Raw genomic sequence first — 15,023 nt, forward strand, 5'->3', positions numbered from 1 at the left:
TAAGAGTGTTCAGTTAATGCAATGTACTCTTTTAAAAAAAAAAGAAACGCCTGAGGCATTTTACACTTGGTAAAAGAGAAAAAGCCCAATAAAATACCCATGGAGAGCGAACAGAAAAATATATTCTGTAGTTTAAAGTGATCCAGAGTCTTCTGGAGTTCATGAACCAGCATTGCCGTTTGATGTCAGCAGAACTGAGCGGAAGCGTGTGGTTTGTGAGCTAGCTGCTGCTGTAGAGTCACAGCTTCACGCTGGCTGAGCCTGGGGATGGGCTGTGCAGGGAGACCACAGTGCAAACCTGACGACTGTTCCACTGCAGGATTAAGACCCTGCCTCAGGTTCAAACTTCAGCCACTTTACAGCGTGTTGCGCTGTAAGTTTCTGCAGCGTTCCACGTCTCAAATGCTGATAGACCACAATTAATGCAGAAGTAGGCAAGGACATCTCCTGCTATTTGCCAGATAACCATTTCATCATAGGGGGGAGGAAGAGAAAAAGCAAGCTACGTCCTGGACAGAGAAGCACGATGCTGCTGGAAAAGCTAAAAAATAACATTATTGCCTCATGTTCCTTCAGCATGTGACCAGTTACGGCAACTGCTGATTGTCTACATACCAGGAAAAGAAATGCCCTGTAGTATAAAAAGTTCACAGTCTCTACTTCAGGTCATTACAAATGACCTTTCCTCTAAAGGCAATTATTAAGGAAGTCCACAACTAATCCAACATTCAAATATGCTTTGCTGAGCAAGAAGAAAATCATAGAGTATAAGAGAGGGTTGTTTTTTTTTTTAAGCCTGCAGTGTGCTTTCTTTCCATTGTCTCTGTGTGATTTGCTAAATGAGATGATGTCTCTCATGCTTTGAAAACAATCTTTTAAATATAATGAAGCAGACAGAAAAGAAGAAATGTAAGAGAGGTCACAGAAGGCCTGAAATGACCATTTAAGACCTTATCTGTTAAGAGGATGCTGCAGAGTGTATCCTGCAGAGTAGGGCTACTTCTGGCCATAGAGAATCTGCACATACAGACACAGAAGGTTGAGGTGAGCAGTTACGGTGTCTCAGGCACAGGGCAACACATGCAGCTCAGGACCCCAGGGGTTGCTTGTGGAACTGATTTTTGTTTATTTTCCCAACTGTTGCAGCTTGGCAGGCTTTCTTTGCCCTAGTCTGTGTCTTTCAACCAGACAAAAAAGAATTAAGGCATGGGTATGTGTTTCTAACATGGTTGCTTTTGTTGCAAAGAGAACAGTTTGAACAATACATAGTGGCAATGGAGAGTTTTCTGCCATGATGATGAACAAAATTCCCATCCTGTAGAGCTTGCTTGAGCTAAGCAATACTAGGAAGAACTTCTGGAAAAGGACAGAATTTTCATTCAATTAATTAATATTATATTAATAATTCTGCTCTTCATATTGAAGAAATTATAGAGACATATAAGTTTAGAATAATACATATTATATGATATGATACAATATAATGTCATATATTATACATATTATATAGATTTAATAGAAATTATTTTAAAGGTATTATCTATATATATAAACATAAAATATTTCTATTTAGCTATCCAGCTATACACAAAATAGTGAGCTTATTGCAAACATTTATCTTATTTCTTTCATTTCAGTTGGTTATTATTACTACTTATTGCTGATACTTTTCCTTTCCTATTGGGAGGAATCTGTCCTTTGAGAAATAGAGAAGAGATAAGTGGACTACTGTGATTATTCCTCTGACCTAGCTGAAGAGTTACTGCTAAGTCTGTGGATGCTTCTGCAGGCCTTAGCCAAATAATTCCTCAAGGACAGTGACTGCAGTAAAGAAATGGGGGGCTTTTCCTGCAAGTTATATATGTTTACTTTTTGCTTTGTGTAAATGCTGAGTAGACATTAATTTATGCATTACTCATGTAAAGATGTGAACACTGACCTCAGAAAGCTCTAGGTGGTTATAAAAGTACTCGAGGCATGGAAGGCATATGCAAAACCATGGTACATGTAATTTGGGTATCAGTAAAACCTGCCTGCCTTAAAAAAAAAAAAAAAAGAAAAAAAGCTGATTACAGATCTGTACAGGAAAATAAAAATAAACCCATAAACCTCAGAGTTCCTGCGAATGATTTGCTACTAACGTCAGTATTTTTTTAGAGAATGAGATGATTTAGATCAAGCAAACATTCTTCTGACATTAGTGATGTAACAGTCTTGTGTTCAGCGAGATTTCCTGTTTACTTTGGGTCTCAACACAGACGTCTCAAGAAAGTAGGTGCTAAAATTTTCATTCCACATCTGCATGTAATGACAGCCCAAACTGTTCTGACATCTGGAACAAACTTTATATACGTTTTTGTTCTTCAGAAACAAGGGGGTAGTGACACCTGAAAAATCTCATGAGATCAGAGATTTCTTGGTATTTCTTGGTTTGCTGACTAAGCTAATTCCTCAGGTTTAATCCTGTAATGCAGAAAATTATCTGGCAGTTTTAGTTTGGTAGCCATGTGAGCTACTGTCATGCTCTTAACTGGGACCTTTGTTAGCACATTCACCTGGAGTCAAGGGACTCGGTGTCCCTTAGGGATGAACCATGGCTCATTTAGATCTGAAGAGCTCACAGATGGCAGTAAGGCATCGTGGTGAAGCTCAGTACTTAGCTTCATGCTGTAACTTTTAATGAATTTTCTGTTTCAAATCATAACTTCTATGGGTGTTCACAGATAGAAGCAATACATCTTTTTTATAATTTATGTGTATGATTCATAGTTTCAAGTGGAAAGCTTAGTTTTAAATGTATACTTTTTTCTAAAAGGCAGAGGTCATCTTCCTGTTGCATTATTTTCCTAATTATGAAAAAATGGGGATTGTATTTAATAACTTGTTGCAATTCTTTCTATGCCTTTGAAAATATAAAAGCTTTCACTTTCATTTACATATCCATACTCAGGTGGATGAAGGAATCTGTTATAAAACAGCTCATGGTCAAAATCTTGTATGGACTGAGATCAGAAATAAGTATTTTTGAGTGTTTTTTTTTGTTTCATTTTCATTTGCCTTTTGACTTTGCATGGTTGTATTTTCACAAGCGGTGTCATAGATGTGAAAACTTGCTTCATAATATGACTGTTGAGCAGTCTAAAGACTGAAGTCCTGAGGTTACTTCTGAACTCGGGTCAGCTCAACTTTGCTGCCAAGGCAGGAGGCCTTGTTTTACTCCCAAGTGATAAAAATCTAACAGTAGAAAAACACAGCCTGCAATAAAGTCACTCAGTGAGTTTTGTTTCTGTTTTGATGGTCTCTAGAAAATGAGATTGCTGATTGTTTTTGTTAGCTGACTTCATTAGGTTTGTATCCTGTGAGTATAGAAAGTGTATTTCTAACTGTGTGTTTGCAGTACTAGCATATGAAAAAATCCACCACTGAGATGTGCTCTGGCATTAAATTATTGTGTGTTTAGAGATTCTGCAACCATTACCTTAACCTAGTAGGCAAGAAATTGCTGCATGCAAAACTGTTTGGAAATTTACATTGGCACTAGAAACCAAAACTGGGTCTTGGAGAGCGCATTTATGACAGCAGCGATACACACAGGCAAAGTAATATCTGGCAATAGTAGGAAATGCATAAGATTTTGCTCTTAGAAAAAGAGAGGAGAAAGAGCAGAGGGAACAGCTTGCTGCTGGCTGCAGTGGGAATGAATGTGGGTCAGTGGGAAGCATACACTAGAGAGGGATGTGCTGCTCTACAAGGGCCAGGCTGGGTCCAGCAGAGCCAGCACTCTGAATTAACACAGAGCAGCATTAATAATATTTTGTTCATGGCTTTTACCTCAGTAACTGTATGCCAGCGTTCCTCATGTCCTTGGTTCTGCGGTGACAATGCAGAGACACCAAGTAGGATTTGTGTGAAGCCAGATGTGGTTCATGGGGCTTGTCAGTTCAGATGGCTTCCAGCTGTAAGTTGTCCCCGGGTGCAGAGGAGCTCCACTCACCCAGGGCTATGTCTGAGCTAGTATGGCTGGTCATGCTGAATATATGTATGGGGTGGGTTATTTACAATTTGGATAACATACCCTGGAGTGTTTTAGTATTAACTATAGAAGAAGGGGGAGAGAAGTACAACACAAAAGACATTTTAAAATAGTGCTTATTGGTAGTTTACCTTGTAATTGATTTGATGCCACTGAAATTATTTTTTCCAGGCAAAAACTGATTCTCAGAAATGCGGATGTTCCTGTTATCATGAATACATATTTTAGTGAGAAGGTGCTACCCAGTGAACACTCAGAAACAAGAGAGAAGACATACGGTCTTACAAAGATGCTTATTAGGAAGAATATTATATCTTTGGCAGAGGTGTTCAGGCTCGATGACGTTGATGATGAGTCACACGAGCAAACTTCAGATAATCAGGTAAGGTCCATTTGGGTCACAGTTCAGTACTTGCTAAGAGGTTGGTGTTGGAAATCATAACAAAACCAAAATTCTAAATTACTGACCTGTTCGGTTTCCCCTTGCATTTAGCCAAGGCTGAATAATATGCAGTGTTTATTTTAATAATATTTTCTTAGTGGAGGCTTTTGGCCAATCCAGATGCTGAACTGCTGCGAGGTTATTTTGCTGAAGTCTCATTACTATGCTAAATAGAATCATAGAATCATAGAATCGTTAGGGTTGGAAAGGACCTTAAGATCATCAACTTCCAACCCCCCTGCCATGGGGAGCGACACCTTATGCTAAATCATATCACCCAAGGCCTCGTCCAACCTGGTCTTGAACACGGCCAGGGATGGAGCATTCACAACCTCCCTGGGCAACCCATTCCAGTGCTTCACCACCCTAACAGGAAAGAATTTCCTCCTTATACCCAATCTAAACTTCCCCTGTTTAAGTTTTAATCTGTTACCTCTTGTCCTGTCACTACAGTCCCTAATGAAGAGTCCCTCCCCAGCATCCCTATAGGCCCCCTTCAGATACTGGAAGGCTGCTATGAGGTCTCCATGCAGCCTTCTCTTCTCCAGGCTGAACAGCCCCAACTTCCTCAGCCTGTCTTCATACGGGAGGTGCTCCAGTCCCCTGATCATCCTTGTGGCCCTTCTCTGGACTTGTTCCAACAGTTCCATGTCCTTTTTATGTCGAGGACACCAGAACTGCACACAAGACTCCAGGTGAGGTCTCACAAGAGCAGAGTAGAGGGGCAGGATCACCTCCTTCGACCTGCTGGTCACGCTCCTTTTGATGCAGCCCAGGATATGGTTGGCTTTCTGGGCTGCAAGCGCACACTGAAGCTGGCTCATGTTCATTTTCTCATTGACCAAAACCCCCAAGTCCTTCTCCGCAGGGCTGCTCTGAATCTGTTCTCTGCCCAACCTGTAGCTGTGCCTGGGATTGCTCTGACCCAGGTGTAGGACCTTGCACTTGGCATGGTTAAACTTCATGAGGCTGGCATCAGCCCACCTCACAAGCATGTCGAGGTCCCTCTGGATGGCATTCCTTCCCTCCAGGGTATCAACTGAACCACACAGCTTGGTGTCATCGGCAAACTTGCTGAGGGCACACTCAATCCCACTGTCCATGTCAGCAACAAAGATGTTGAACAAGACCGGTCCCAACACCGATCCCTGAGGGACACCACTCCTTACTGGTCTCCAGCCGGACACTGAGCCATTGACCACAACTCTTTGCATGCGGCCATCCAGTCAGTTCTTTATCCACCGAGTGGTCCATCCATCAAATTGATGTCTCTCCAATTTAGAGACAAGGATGTCTTGTGGGACAGTGTTGAACGCTTTACACAAGTCCAGGTAGATGACATCAACTGCTCTACCCCTGTCCATCAATTCTGTAGCCCCATCATAGAAGGCCACCAAATTGGTCAGGCAGGATTTCCCCTTAGTGAAGCCATGCTGGCTGTCATCAAGCACCTTGTTGATTTTCATGTGCCTTAGCATGCCATCCAGGAGAATCTGCTCCAAGATTTTGCCAGGCACAGAGGTGAGACTGAGTGGTCTGTAATTCCCTGGGTCATCCATTTTCCCCTTCTTGAAAATGGGGGTTATATTTCCCTTTTTCCAGTCATCGGGAACTTCACCTGACTGCCATGGTTTTTAAATATGATCTCCAGTGGCTTAGCAACTTCATTTGCCAGCTCCTTCAGGACCCGTGGATGGATTTCATCAGGCCCCATGGACTTGTGCACGTTCAGATTTTTAAGATGGTCTCGAACCAGATCCTCTCCTACAGTGGGATCGAAGTCTTCATTCTCACAGTCCCTGCATCTGCCTTCCAAGACTTGGTTGGTTTGGTCAGAACCTTTGCCTGTGAAGACCAAGGCAAAGAAGTCATTCAGAACCTCAGCCTTCTTCAAATCCCGTGTAGCCAGTTCTCCTGAGAGCTTCCTGAGGGGGCCTACATTCTCCCTAGTCTGTTTTTTATTTGCTATGTACCTGTAGAATCCCTTCCTGTTACCTTTAATACCTCTAGCTAAGTTTAATTCTAACTGGGCCTTAGCTTTCCTAACCTGGTTCATAATTTCCTGGACAACATCCCTGTATTCTTCCCATGCCACTTGTCCTTGCTTCCACTTATTATAAGCCTCTTTTTTCAATTGAATTTTCCTCAGGAGCTCCTTATCCATCCAAGGAGGTCTCCTGGCCCTCCTGCTGCACTTCCTTCTGGTTGGGATGCAACACTCCTGAGCTTGCAGTAGGTGATCCTTGAATATCAACCAACAGTCTTGGGCCCCCCTGCCCTCTAGGGCTGTATCCTATGGAACCTTCCGAAGCAGATTCCTGAAGAGGCCAAAGTCTGCTCTCTTGAAGTCCAGGGCAGTGAGCTTGCTGCATGCCCTTCTCACTGTCCTGAGGATCTCAAATTCGAGCATCTCATGATCGCTGCATCCAAGGCTGCCCTGGAGCATCACATTTCCAACGAGCCCTTCCCTGTTGGTGAGCACGAGGTCAAGCATGGCACCTCTCCTTGTTGGCTCCTCTATTACTTGCAGAAGGAAGTTGTCTTCCACACAATCGAGGAACCTCCTGGATTGCTTGTGCCGGGCCGTACCGTCGCTCCAACAGATGTCAGGGTAGTTGAAGTCCCCCATGAGAACAAGGGCCTGTGAGCGTGAGGCTTTTCCTATCTGTCTATGGAGTGCTTCATCCGCAGGTTCTCCTTGATCAGGCGGTCTGTAACAGATCCCCACAGTAATGTCTCCCATAGCTATATTCCCTTTAACCCTGACCCACAAACTCTCTGTGGACTGCTCACCTGTCCCCAGACAGAGTTCCATACTCTCCAGCCTATCCCTAACAAAGGGCAATTCCCCCTCCCCGCCTGCCAGGCCTGTCTTTTCTAAAGAGCCTGTAACCTTCCATTCCAACACTCCAGTCATAGGAGCCATCCCACCATGTTTCTGTGATGCCTATTATATCATACCCCCATAGACGTGCACACATCTCTAATTCCTCTTGTTTGTTCCCCATGCTACGGGCATTCGTATAGAGGCATCTGAGCTGAGCTCCAAATGAAGCCGGCTCATTGGCTGGAGAAGCTGGAATATCTCTACATCACTCCGAGCATTTATTATAGGTGCTGGCAACTGACTGAGTGTGTTGGGATGGAATGATGCCCCCCTCCCCCAACACATCTAGTTTAAAGCCTCCTTGACCAGTCTGGCAAGCCCCCTACCAAAACTGCTCTTTCCCTTCTTTATCAGACCAGCTCCACCAGCCCCCACTAGACCTGGCGTACAAGCTTGGGTTCCGTAAACAGTAATAGTAGCTTGGGTTTCCATTCATTTCTCTCCTATTCCTTAGAGCTGAATAGCTAAGCTTTATTTGAAATAAAATCAGTTTTCTGCTCACTCACTCAAGATATTATTTTAAATAAACATTCCTTTTTCACATTATTTCTTAACTCATTTCCTAAGCAATCCTATGCTTTCTTTAAAGCACCAATTGGTAATAACACCATCGCCCTTTCCTGCGCCTTTAATTTGTTTTCTTTCCTATTTTGACTTTATGGTAAAGTGACTACTGACTGTGCATGTCTCTATCTGTGGTTCTGCAAGCTGAGGTATTCTAAGAGATCTGGTGTTCTGATAGTCCGTACTAGCACTTTCTCTTGTAAAGGCTTTATTTTGGCCACCCAAAATCATTCTTAATACTTAGTATCTGAGAAGTTTGGCCCTACAGGTTTGATGAACAACACTGAGTGTCAACATTTTGTGTTTGCCTTATATGTAATTCCCATGATAGGCCTGGGAATGGAAAAGTTACATAAATCAACTCTCCTTTCTTGCTTCAGTTCTACCTTGTAAAAAGCTTCTACTGTGGTATTCAAAAACCAGAACAATTCACTCGTTCCCCCCATGGTGCTTAGCCATCGATATATATCGATCATGTTAGTCTATGCTTGCATACACTTTTTACTGAGAAATTTATTTTAAAATTAATGAAATTACTCATTTAGATTAAGGCACAGTCTAGCAGAATTTTATTCATATAATTTGAGAGTTTGGAAGATTTTATTTATAAAATATGTTTTAAAATTAATGAAGTGCTTTGGAACCTACTTTTGGAAGGAGGATTGGACTTCTAAAGTTCTATACTTTTCATTAATCATCTAATTCTTTTACATTGAAACATTTTACATTGAAATGTGCAAGTCTTAGGACTAGCTTACTGTTCTCTGAAACTAGACACCTGTTCATTTTCAACTTAAAGTTCAGAAGCATTCAAGTTGGAGTTGACCCATTTTAGAAGAGGAAGGAGCAAAATATCAACAAACTAAAAATGAAACTCAGTTCAAAGGGAAGAATCATAAATACTGGTATCAATTGTTTTCCTGCTGGTGTCACCCTCATCTCTCATGGACTGAGTTAGGTCAGTGCAGAGTATGAGTTAAATACAGGAGAGCACTGTGTGTGCTCAGCTCTCTTGAGAGGTCATTAAAAATCAATAGTAAATACTGGCCACTAGTCTGTAAGATAGTTTAGGTGCAGTAGGTATTTTGAAACTGATTTTGCATTTCTTTCAGTGATTTTTCATGCTGAAGTTTTACTCTTTAGCACTGCATAGTTTCAAGGCCCCCATGAAATGTTTCTATTAATGGGTTTTCCTTCGCCAGGTCGCTTGTGCTCCACAAATCTGTAACAACTATGATTCGGAAAAGCATCCCTTAGCACAGAGTGCTGTTAATGATTCTCTGCTTGAAATGGTGGAAAGCCAGGGAGCAGTGGGTTGGAAAGAAGCGCATGTACGAGTCGTTATCCAAAGGGTGTACTGTTTGCCTGCAAGAGGTTATGGAAGCCACGTTCAAGGAAACAAGCCTCTTTGTGCAACACCCATCATAAATTCAGATCCACCAAATGTTAGGTGAGTAGTAAGATGCATGGGAATTTTTCTGTTGAGGCTGTGATATATGAGAAACTAAAAAGGAGGGAGTTTGGAAATGTCATTCTTAATCGCCAGCCTGCAGGGAATAAGCATGCTCAGCAAAGTGTGGAGCTCTTGATGGAAGTGGTGTAGTTATTTAGTCGGTATGGTGTGACACAGAAGTAGTCCTGCCCAAAGGAGGGAAGGGTTTGTCTATAGCTTGTGTCATCACCAGAAGACTTAAAACAAATTAATGGGAATTTAATTTAAAACCAATGATGATCTTCAACATCTTACACTGTTCGTTGCGTTTAACAAAATAACTGTTATTTACCATTTACCTATTTCAGTCTCCAGTACGCTCTGCTAGTAAGTTATGCTGATAGAGTGGTCTCCTGAAGCAAAAGAGAAATATAGAGAGAGATGGAGTTATAAAATGGGGATTTTGCATAGATTCCATTAGAGAAACATAGGCATAGACATGCAAACCTCCATTGTGAAGCCACTGGAAAAGGCTCCTGTTGAGTTCCGGAAAACTGGAGGTCACAGCAGTTCAGCTTCTCTGCAGTAAAAAGTGATCTGGTGTCAAAACATTAACAATAATGAATAAATCTTATAGGCAAAACCTGTGGAGCATACAGCTTCAGACCAGTGGTTTTAAGCATTTCTGGTTTAGTGTTTGCATCCTAATACTGGTCTGTTTCCTGTGTAGGGAATCAAGAATGGGACCTCGTTTTCTTAAGTACAAAAGCTATGCCAAGCACAGTTTTCCCTTCTGATCAGTACTGAACTGCTGCATCCTCTCCTTCTCCTGTTATGATCCCCAAGGTTTCAGACCAAATAGTGATTTCAGAGTCTTTCTCCGCAGTTCTCAATCTGAGATCACTGTGTCTGTTATTGATTTTCCTTCCTTTGGTTTTGCACTAACGTTTGGCTCATGATGACTTAAAAAATTTGAAAGGTAAGATACATTCAATTTTGTTTTCACTCAGGAAGCTCATTAAGGAAAGTTACAGTGGCAGAGATTGTATAAAGCTTCTAAGTTTGGCCTCTCAGGACATTAGAAGATTTCTCTTCCCGCAGAGTTTTCTGCTCTGTAGATGTGCAATTAGTTTAAAAGGCCCCGTTGAGAGCTCTCCAGATGTAATTTGCAATAGGCTTTGAAGGGATTCTTCAAGGTTTGAAGAATTTGAGTTCCAATAAGCCACCCTGCTGGTGGGTAGTAGCATGCTCACAGGTCCTTCTTCCTGAGCTTTTGAAATACTGGAATTCTCCCAATTCTCACTACCTTGTAAGCGACTGGATAATTTACAGCACTCATTGATAAATGAAATTCCTCCAGGAGGAATTCAGGAAGATTGTTCTTTCCTAAAATGCAAGCTCAGTCATCCCTCACAGGAAAGTAATTATCAACAGCCGTGTCCCCAGTATTTTTTAAAAAGCTCCTTTGCATATAATAGTTATATTAACCTCAACTTGCATTATTTTTTTAAAAGCAATCGATACGTCTTGTCATGTGAACTCATTGCTTTATGTTTAATTTGTTCTTGCTGTAGTATATATTTTTTTAAAACTGAGACGAAAAGTATTTTTCCAGTCTCACATCAATATGTGATTTTGAGGTGAGTATTCCTCTGTCTAGACTTTTCTTCCAGAGGGCTAAATTTGATCAAGTCAAGGCAGCTGGCAGTCTATTATTCAAGCTGATTTTTAGCAGCATCAGTTCTAGCAGAGTTCAAATGACAATACTGTCTCTGTATTTCCTTTCCTACTTTTAACCAAAAGTATACTTAACTTGCAGTCACGCCATTTGAGGTAGTTAACCTGCCTGAGCCCACGCCCTTCACAGGAATGGGGTGAAAGAAAACAGAAATCTCAGATTGCACTCCTTATGTCAAACTTGAAATAGAAATGAAATAAAAGAAAAAATGAGTCCGTTGCTTTTGAGTACATACTGTAGCTGGCTATTCTCATGTGCAGTTGTTAAACTGGCCTCTTCCGAGTTCCTCACATTTTATAGATATCCCAGCCCAGAAAAGAGCTTGGTTGTCCTTGTTTGCAGCTGTCAGACTGTCTCGTGGATCCTGAAGAGGAAAAACAACCCACTTTCTCTTTTGCAAAGAAGAGAACAAACTCTTCTAAGACTGAGGAATGGAAAACACCTCATACTGCTTTATCAGCTGCTATTTCCATACCTGATAGACATCCACATGAGACTTTTCTCCTCTGTCAAAAATGTCTGTGTCTGTCACCTGATAGTGAGCAAAAGGGTCCAACGCCTTCTGGCAGTTCTTTGAACCAACTGATGGCTCATTCTTTTGTGACTAAAAAAAAAAACAACTTTTTTTTTTCTTTGTAAACTTCTTTTTGTGAAGTGAAACTGCCGTAAAGGTTTGTATTTTATGAGGCAAGATGAGTTAGATAATTCATTCTTTCATGAACAGAAGTTTGTAATTAGATATCAAGGTAGATGAATAGTCACTTGGTTTGTATTTTGGACAGGCTGTTTTATTGTGTATCTTCTTTTGTAGCACTCCACAATAACCTAGATGTTGTTGCCACAGGGAAGCATAAAAAACACAGTAAGCTGAAAAAAGGCATGAAATTAAATGTGGAAGAGGAGAAGTGATGCATTTTGTGCAAGACATCCAGTTTCTAGAAAGAGACTGGCAAATAGTGGGAGAAACTGCTATTTTCATTGTAAGGAAATGGATTCATTTAATTGCTTAAAAACATAAAAATTGGTAAAAGATAAAAATCACAGAAATGCCTATATGCATCTAGCTTTTATTGTTCATAAATACACATATGTAGAATATGGCTTCTTACTGATAGACAAATGGATACGTCTGATGGGTTTAAGTCTGTTTAGCTGAAGTATTTAAAGCATTTTCTGAGGACACTGAGAAATCATAACACAGACTGAGGAGTTCTCTGGCTTCTGTTGTACAGAAATTGGTCCCACGTTCCCTGAATTATTGTTGAATTATTTGCCTTTCCCCCCATAATTAACTGTTCTTGCAAATGGACTTTTCATGCTGAAGAAGTTTCTTAGAGAGGGGGGGAGAGAAGAAAATATGACTCGCCGTGACTGCCTGCTCATTTCCAGCATTCCTAGCATACTTTTTACTGCCTTTTCCCCTCTGATGAGATACTTTTGCTAATGACACGTTTGTGTAAACCCGATTATTTTGACTCTTTTCAAAAAAGGCCTGGCTCACATGTACAGAGATCCCAAAGAAACTCCTGTCAACCTGAGCAGCTCACTGGTGCTGAGGTGTCTGACTCACTGCGTCGGCCTTGTACTTTGTGTTCCTGGGATAAAGCAGTGTATAATTTGGATTTTGCTCTTGCCAGTATCTGTTTGTTTTGAGTGGGCCACGTGAGTTCAGTAAAAAATAGAGCTGGTCAGTTTTATGCCTTAAAGAATATGGCTGGTTGTTTGTGAAACTAAAATAGATGCATTTTTAGGACTATTAGGCAGTTTAACTGGTCAGAGATTTGGATGAGGAGGCTGGAGAGAAAAGGGTGTTGTCTATTAAGAAGGAAAAGCTAACCACTGCTGATATAAAACAATGCTAGCTATAGCTATGAATCCACATTTTAAAATCTTTGTGGGTAACTAGAGAAATTTTCTGGTTGTTTCTCTTGGCGTATGATTTGTCCTGCTTCCTACCTGAAAATTAGCACTCTAGCCTGCTATAACTGTCTATTCCAAGAACAAAGGAAAGGCAGTACATTTACTTTAAAACATAATGTTCTCAGCCTCTATGCAGTAGTCATCAATAGTTCTTTTGGTTTTGCTCTTTGTTTGCCAGTTGCCAGATCTCAAAGCAGTGGAAAGGCCTGCTGCCATGCAAGCAGGACCCTTGGGGAGCAAAATATTTAGAGAAGCCAAGGATTTGTTTGAGTGGCTGGAAGAAACAGAAGTTTGGGGAAAGTCACATTTCTCTTTCTGAGCAGGCCCTCAGAAACATGATAGTTGCTGGGATTCATTATGCTCTAGCAAGTTGTTGCAAGTTTCTGAGTAGTCTGCTCATATGTAATTCTGTATAAAACAGGTTTTTTGCAAACAGTAATTCTGTAAAGTTAATTAATTTCAAAGTTGGATTTCCTTTTTTCCTCTCTTTCTTTGTCCAATGATCTTCACTGTTTATCTTAAAACAAATCTAGCCAATGGGATAACCTGTCTGGCAGCATGCACAACTAGAAGTTGAATGTCAGGTGCTGCAACTAACATTCCAAGTAGGTGGACTCATATATCGAAAAGTCACCCTTCTGGTGTGGAAAACCTAGCTTACATTTTATAAAGCATACTGAAATAAACAACAACAACAAAAAAAAATGGAGGTCTTCTTATCTGAAAAGAGCCCAGATTGGAAAGGAGTGTCGTGAAAGATCCATGTTCACAGATGCTAACATCTGTCAGAATGTTTTTTGTGGCTGACTTAAATCTGTTTACAGCATTCCATTTGTTTTTTGTGTTTTTTGTTCAACAAAATGTTTTAAATGGAATGGTCATAAATGTAAGTTTTTTAAAATTACATTATGTTTCTGAGATGTGATTTTTCAAGTGGGAAATAAACAGGAAATAGGTAACTGAAGTGCAGTAGAGAATACTCCATAAGCTTCTCTGATTTCCCTTTTTCGGATCCCTCTCAGAAGAGAAGATACGTGCTTCTGATATTGCAAAGTAGTCTAATTGCTCCTTGGCAGACCTGTAATAGTTCTCTTGACAGCTGTGGTTCAAGGTCTAGTAACCTGTTTCTGCTCTGAAGTCTCTTGCTTTTTTCCTTTTTTTTTTTCTTCACAGTTAAGACTCTCTGACACTTGGATTATTCCCCTTTGCCTCCACCCTGCTCTATTTTTAATTCTCTAACTGGAGCCACCAAAACAGAGAATAAGGACAAAAGGCTGTTGGAAAAATTGCTTTGGTATCACGTTGTCTGGCTGGGGCAATAAAGTGTATTATATATTTAACACTGTAGTTTCCCTGTGCTGTTGCCCAGATAGCCCTGAAAGTCTGTTTTCCCTGCTGCCGGTGGTACAGACGGATAGATGGAACTTGGGCTTCTTCCAGTGCCACTGTAGTACAACAATTTGTTAATTTGACATTACCGTTTATTTTTCAGTGCTAAATATTTACATAATCTTATTCTGTCCAAGGGCAAGGTGAAAGCACTGTTATCTGATATACTCTGTACAAAGGAAAAAAAGGACCCCTCAACATACCTCACCGGGTTTTGGCCCTGCACTGGGAATAGGCAATTAATCAATTTGCCATTGTTCTAAAATGTCAGGGCAGTGGTAAAAGCTGCTGATACAGAAAAGAGTCTCCAGAAGACAGCAGCCAGCATAGACCACAAGTGTGACAGAGATTCAGTCTTTTTGGAAAGCAAGCAGGCAGGAACAGAAACCAGCCATCAGATGGCCAACACTAACACTGTGTGTGCGTTCAGCAAAGACAAGACACTGGTTGCTAGCTTGTATTTCCTCCCTGCCCAAGTGCTTAAACTGATCAGTAAAGTGCCCATATGTTCACAGAAGAGTGTCACACACCCGCAAGCCTTTTGTTGGTCAAGAAGGAGGAACAGCTCTACTTAACCGATAGCTCTACCCTATGATAGAGAAATTGCAGAGATACATA

The 15,023-nt window shown here is 41.0% G+C and overlaps 1 protein-coding gene across 2 annotated transcripts in view; it reads left to right on the forward strand.

The window, feature by feature from the left end:
- Window positions 1-15,023, forward strand: part of SPIDR (scaffold protein involved in DNA repair) — a 204,188-nt gene that overhangs the window by 123,211 nt on the left and 65,954 nt on the right. For both annotated transcript variants that reach the window (XM_057397746.1, XM_057397747.1), the window contains 2 exons: window positions 4,205-4,415; window positions 9,129-9,376. In XM_057397746.1, coding sequence (XP_057253729.1) covers window positions 4,205-4,415; window positions 9,129-9,376 — 459 coding nt within the window. The remainder of the gene's footprint in view (window positions 1-4,204; window positions 4,416-9,128; window positions 9,377-15,023) is intronic.

Source organism: Pezoporus wallicus, unplaced genomic scaffold (assembly GCF_028554395.1).
Source record: "Pezoporus wallicus isolate ANWC-B61680 ecotype Strahan unplaced genomic scaffold, APGP_CSIRO_Pwel_v1 contig_227, whole genome shotgun sequence".
Taxonomy (NCBI): domain Eukaryota; kingdom Metazoa; phylum Chordata; class Aves; order Psittaciformes; family Psittacidae; genus Pezoporus; species Pezoporus wallicus.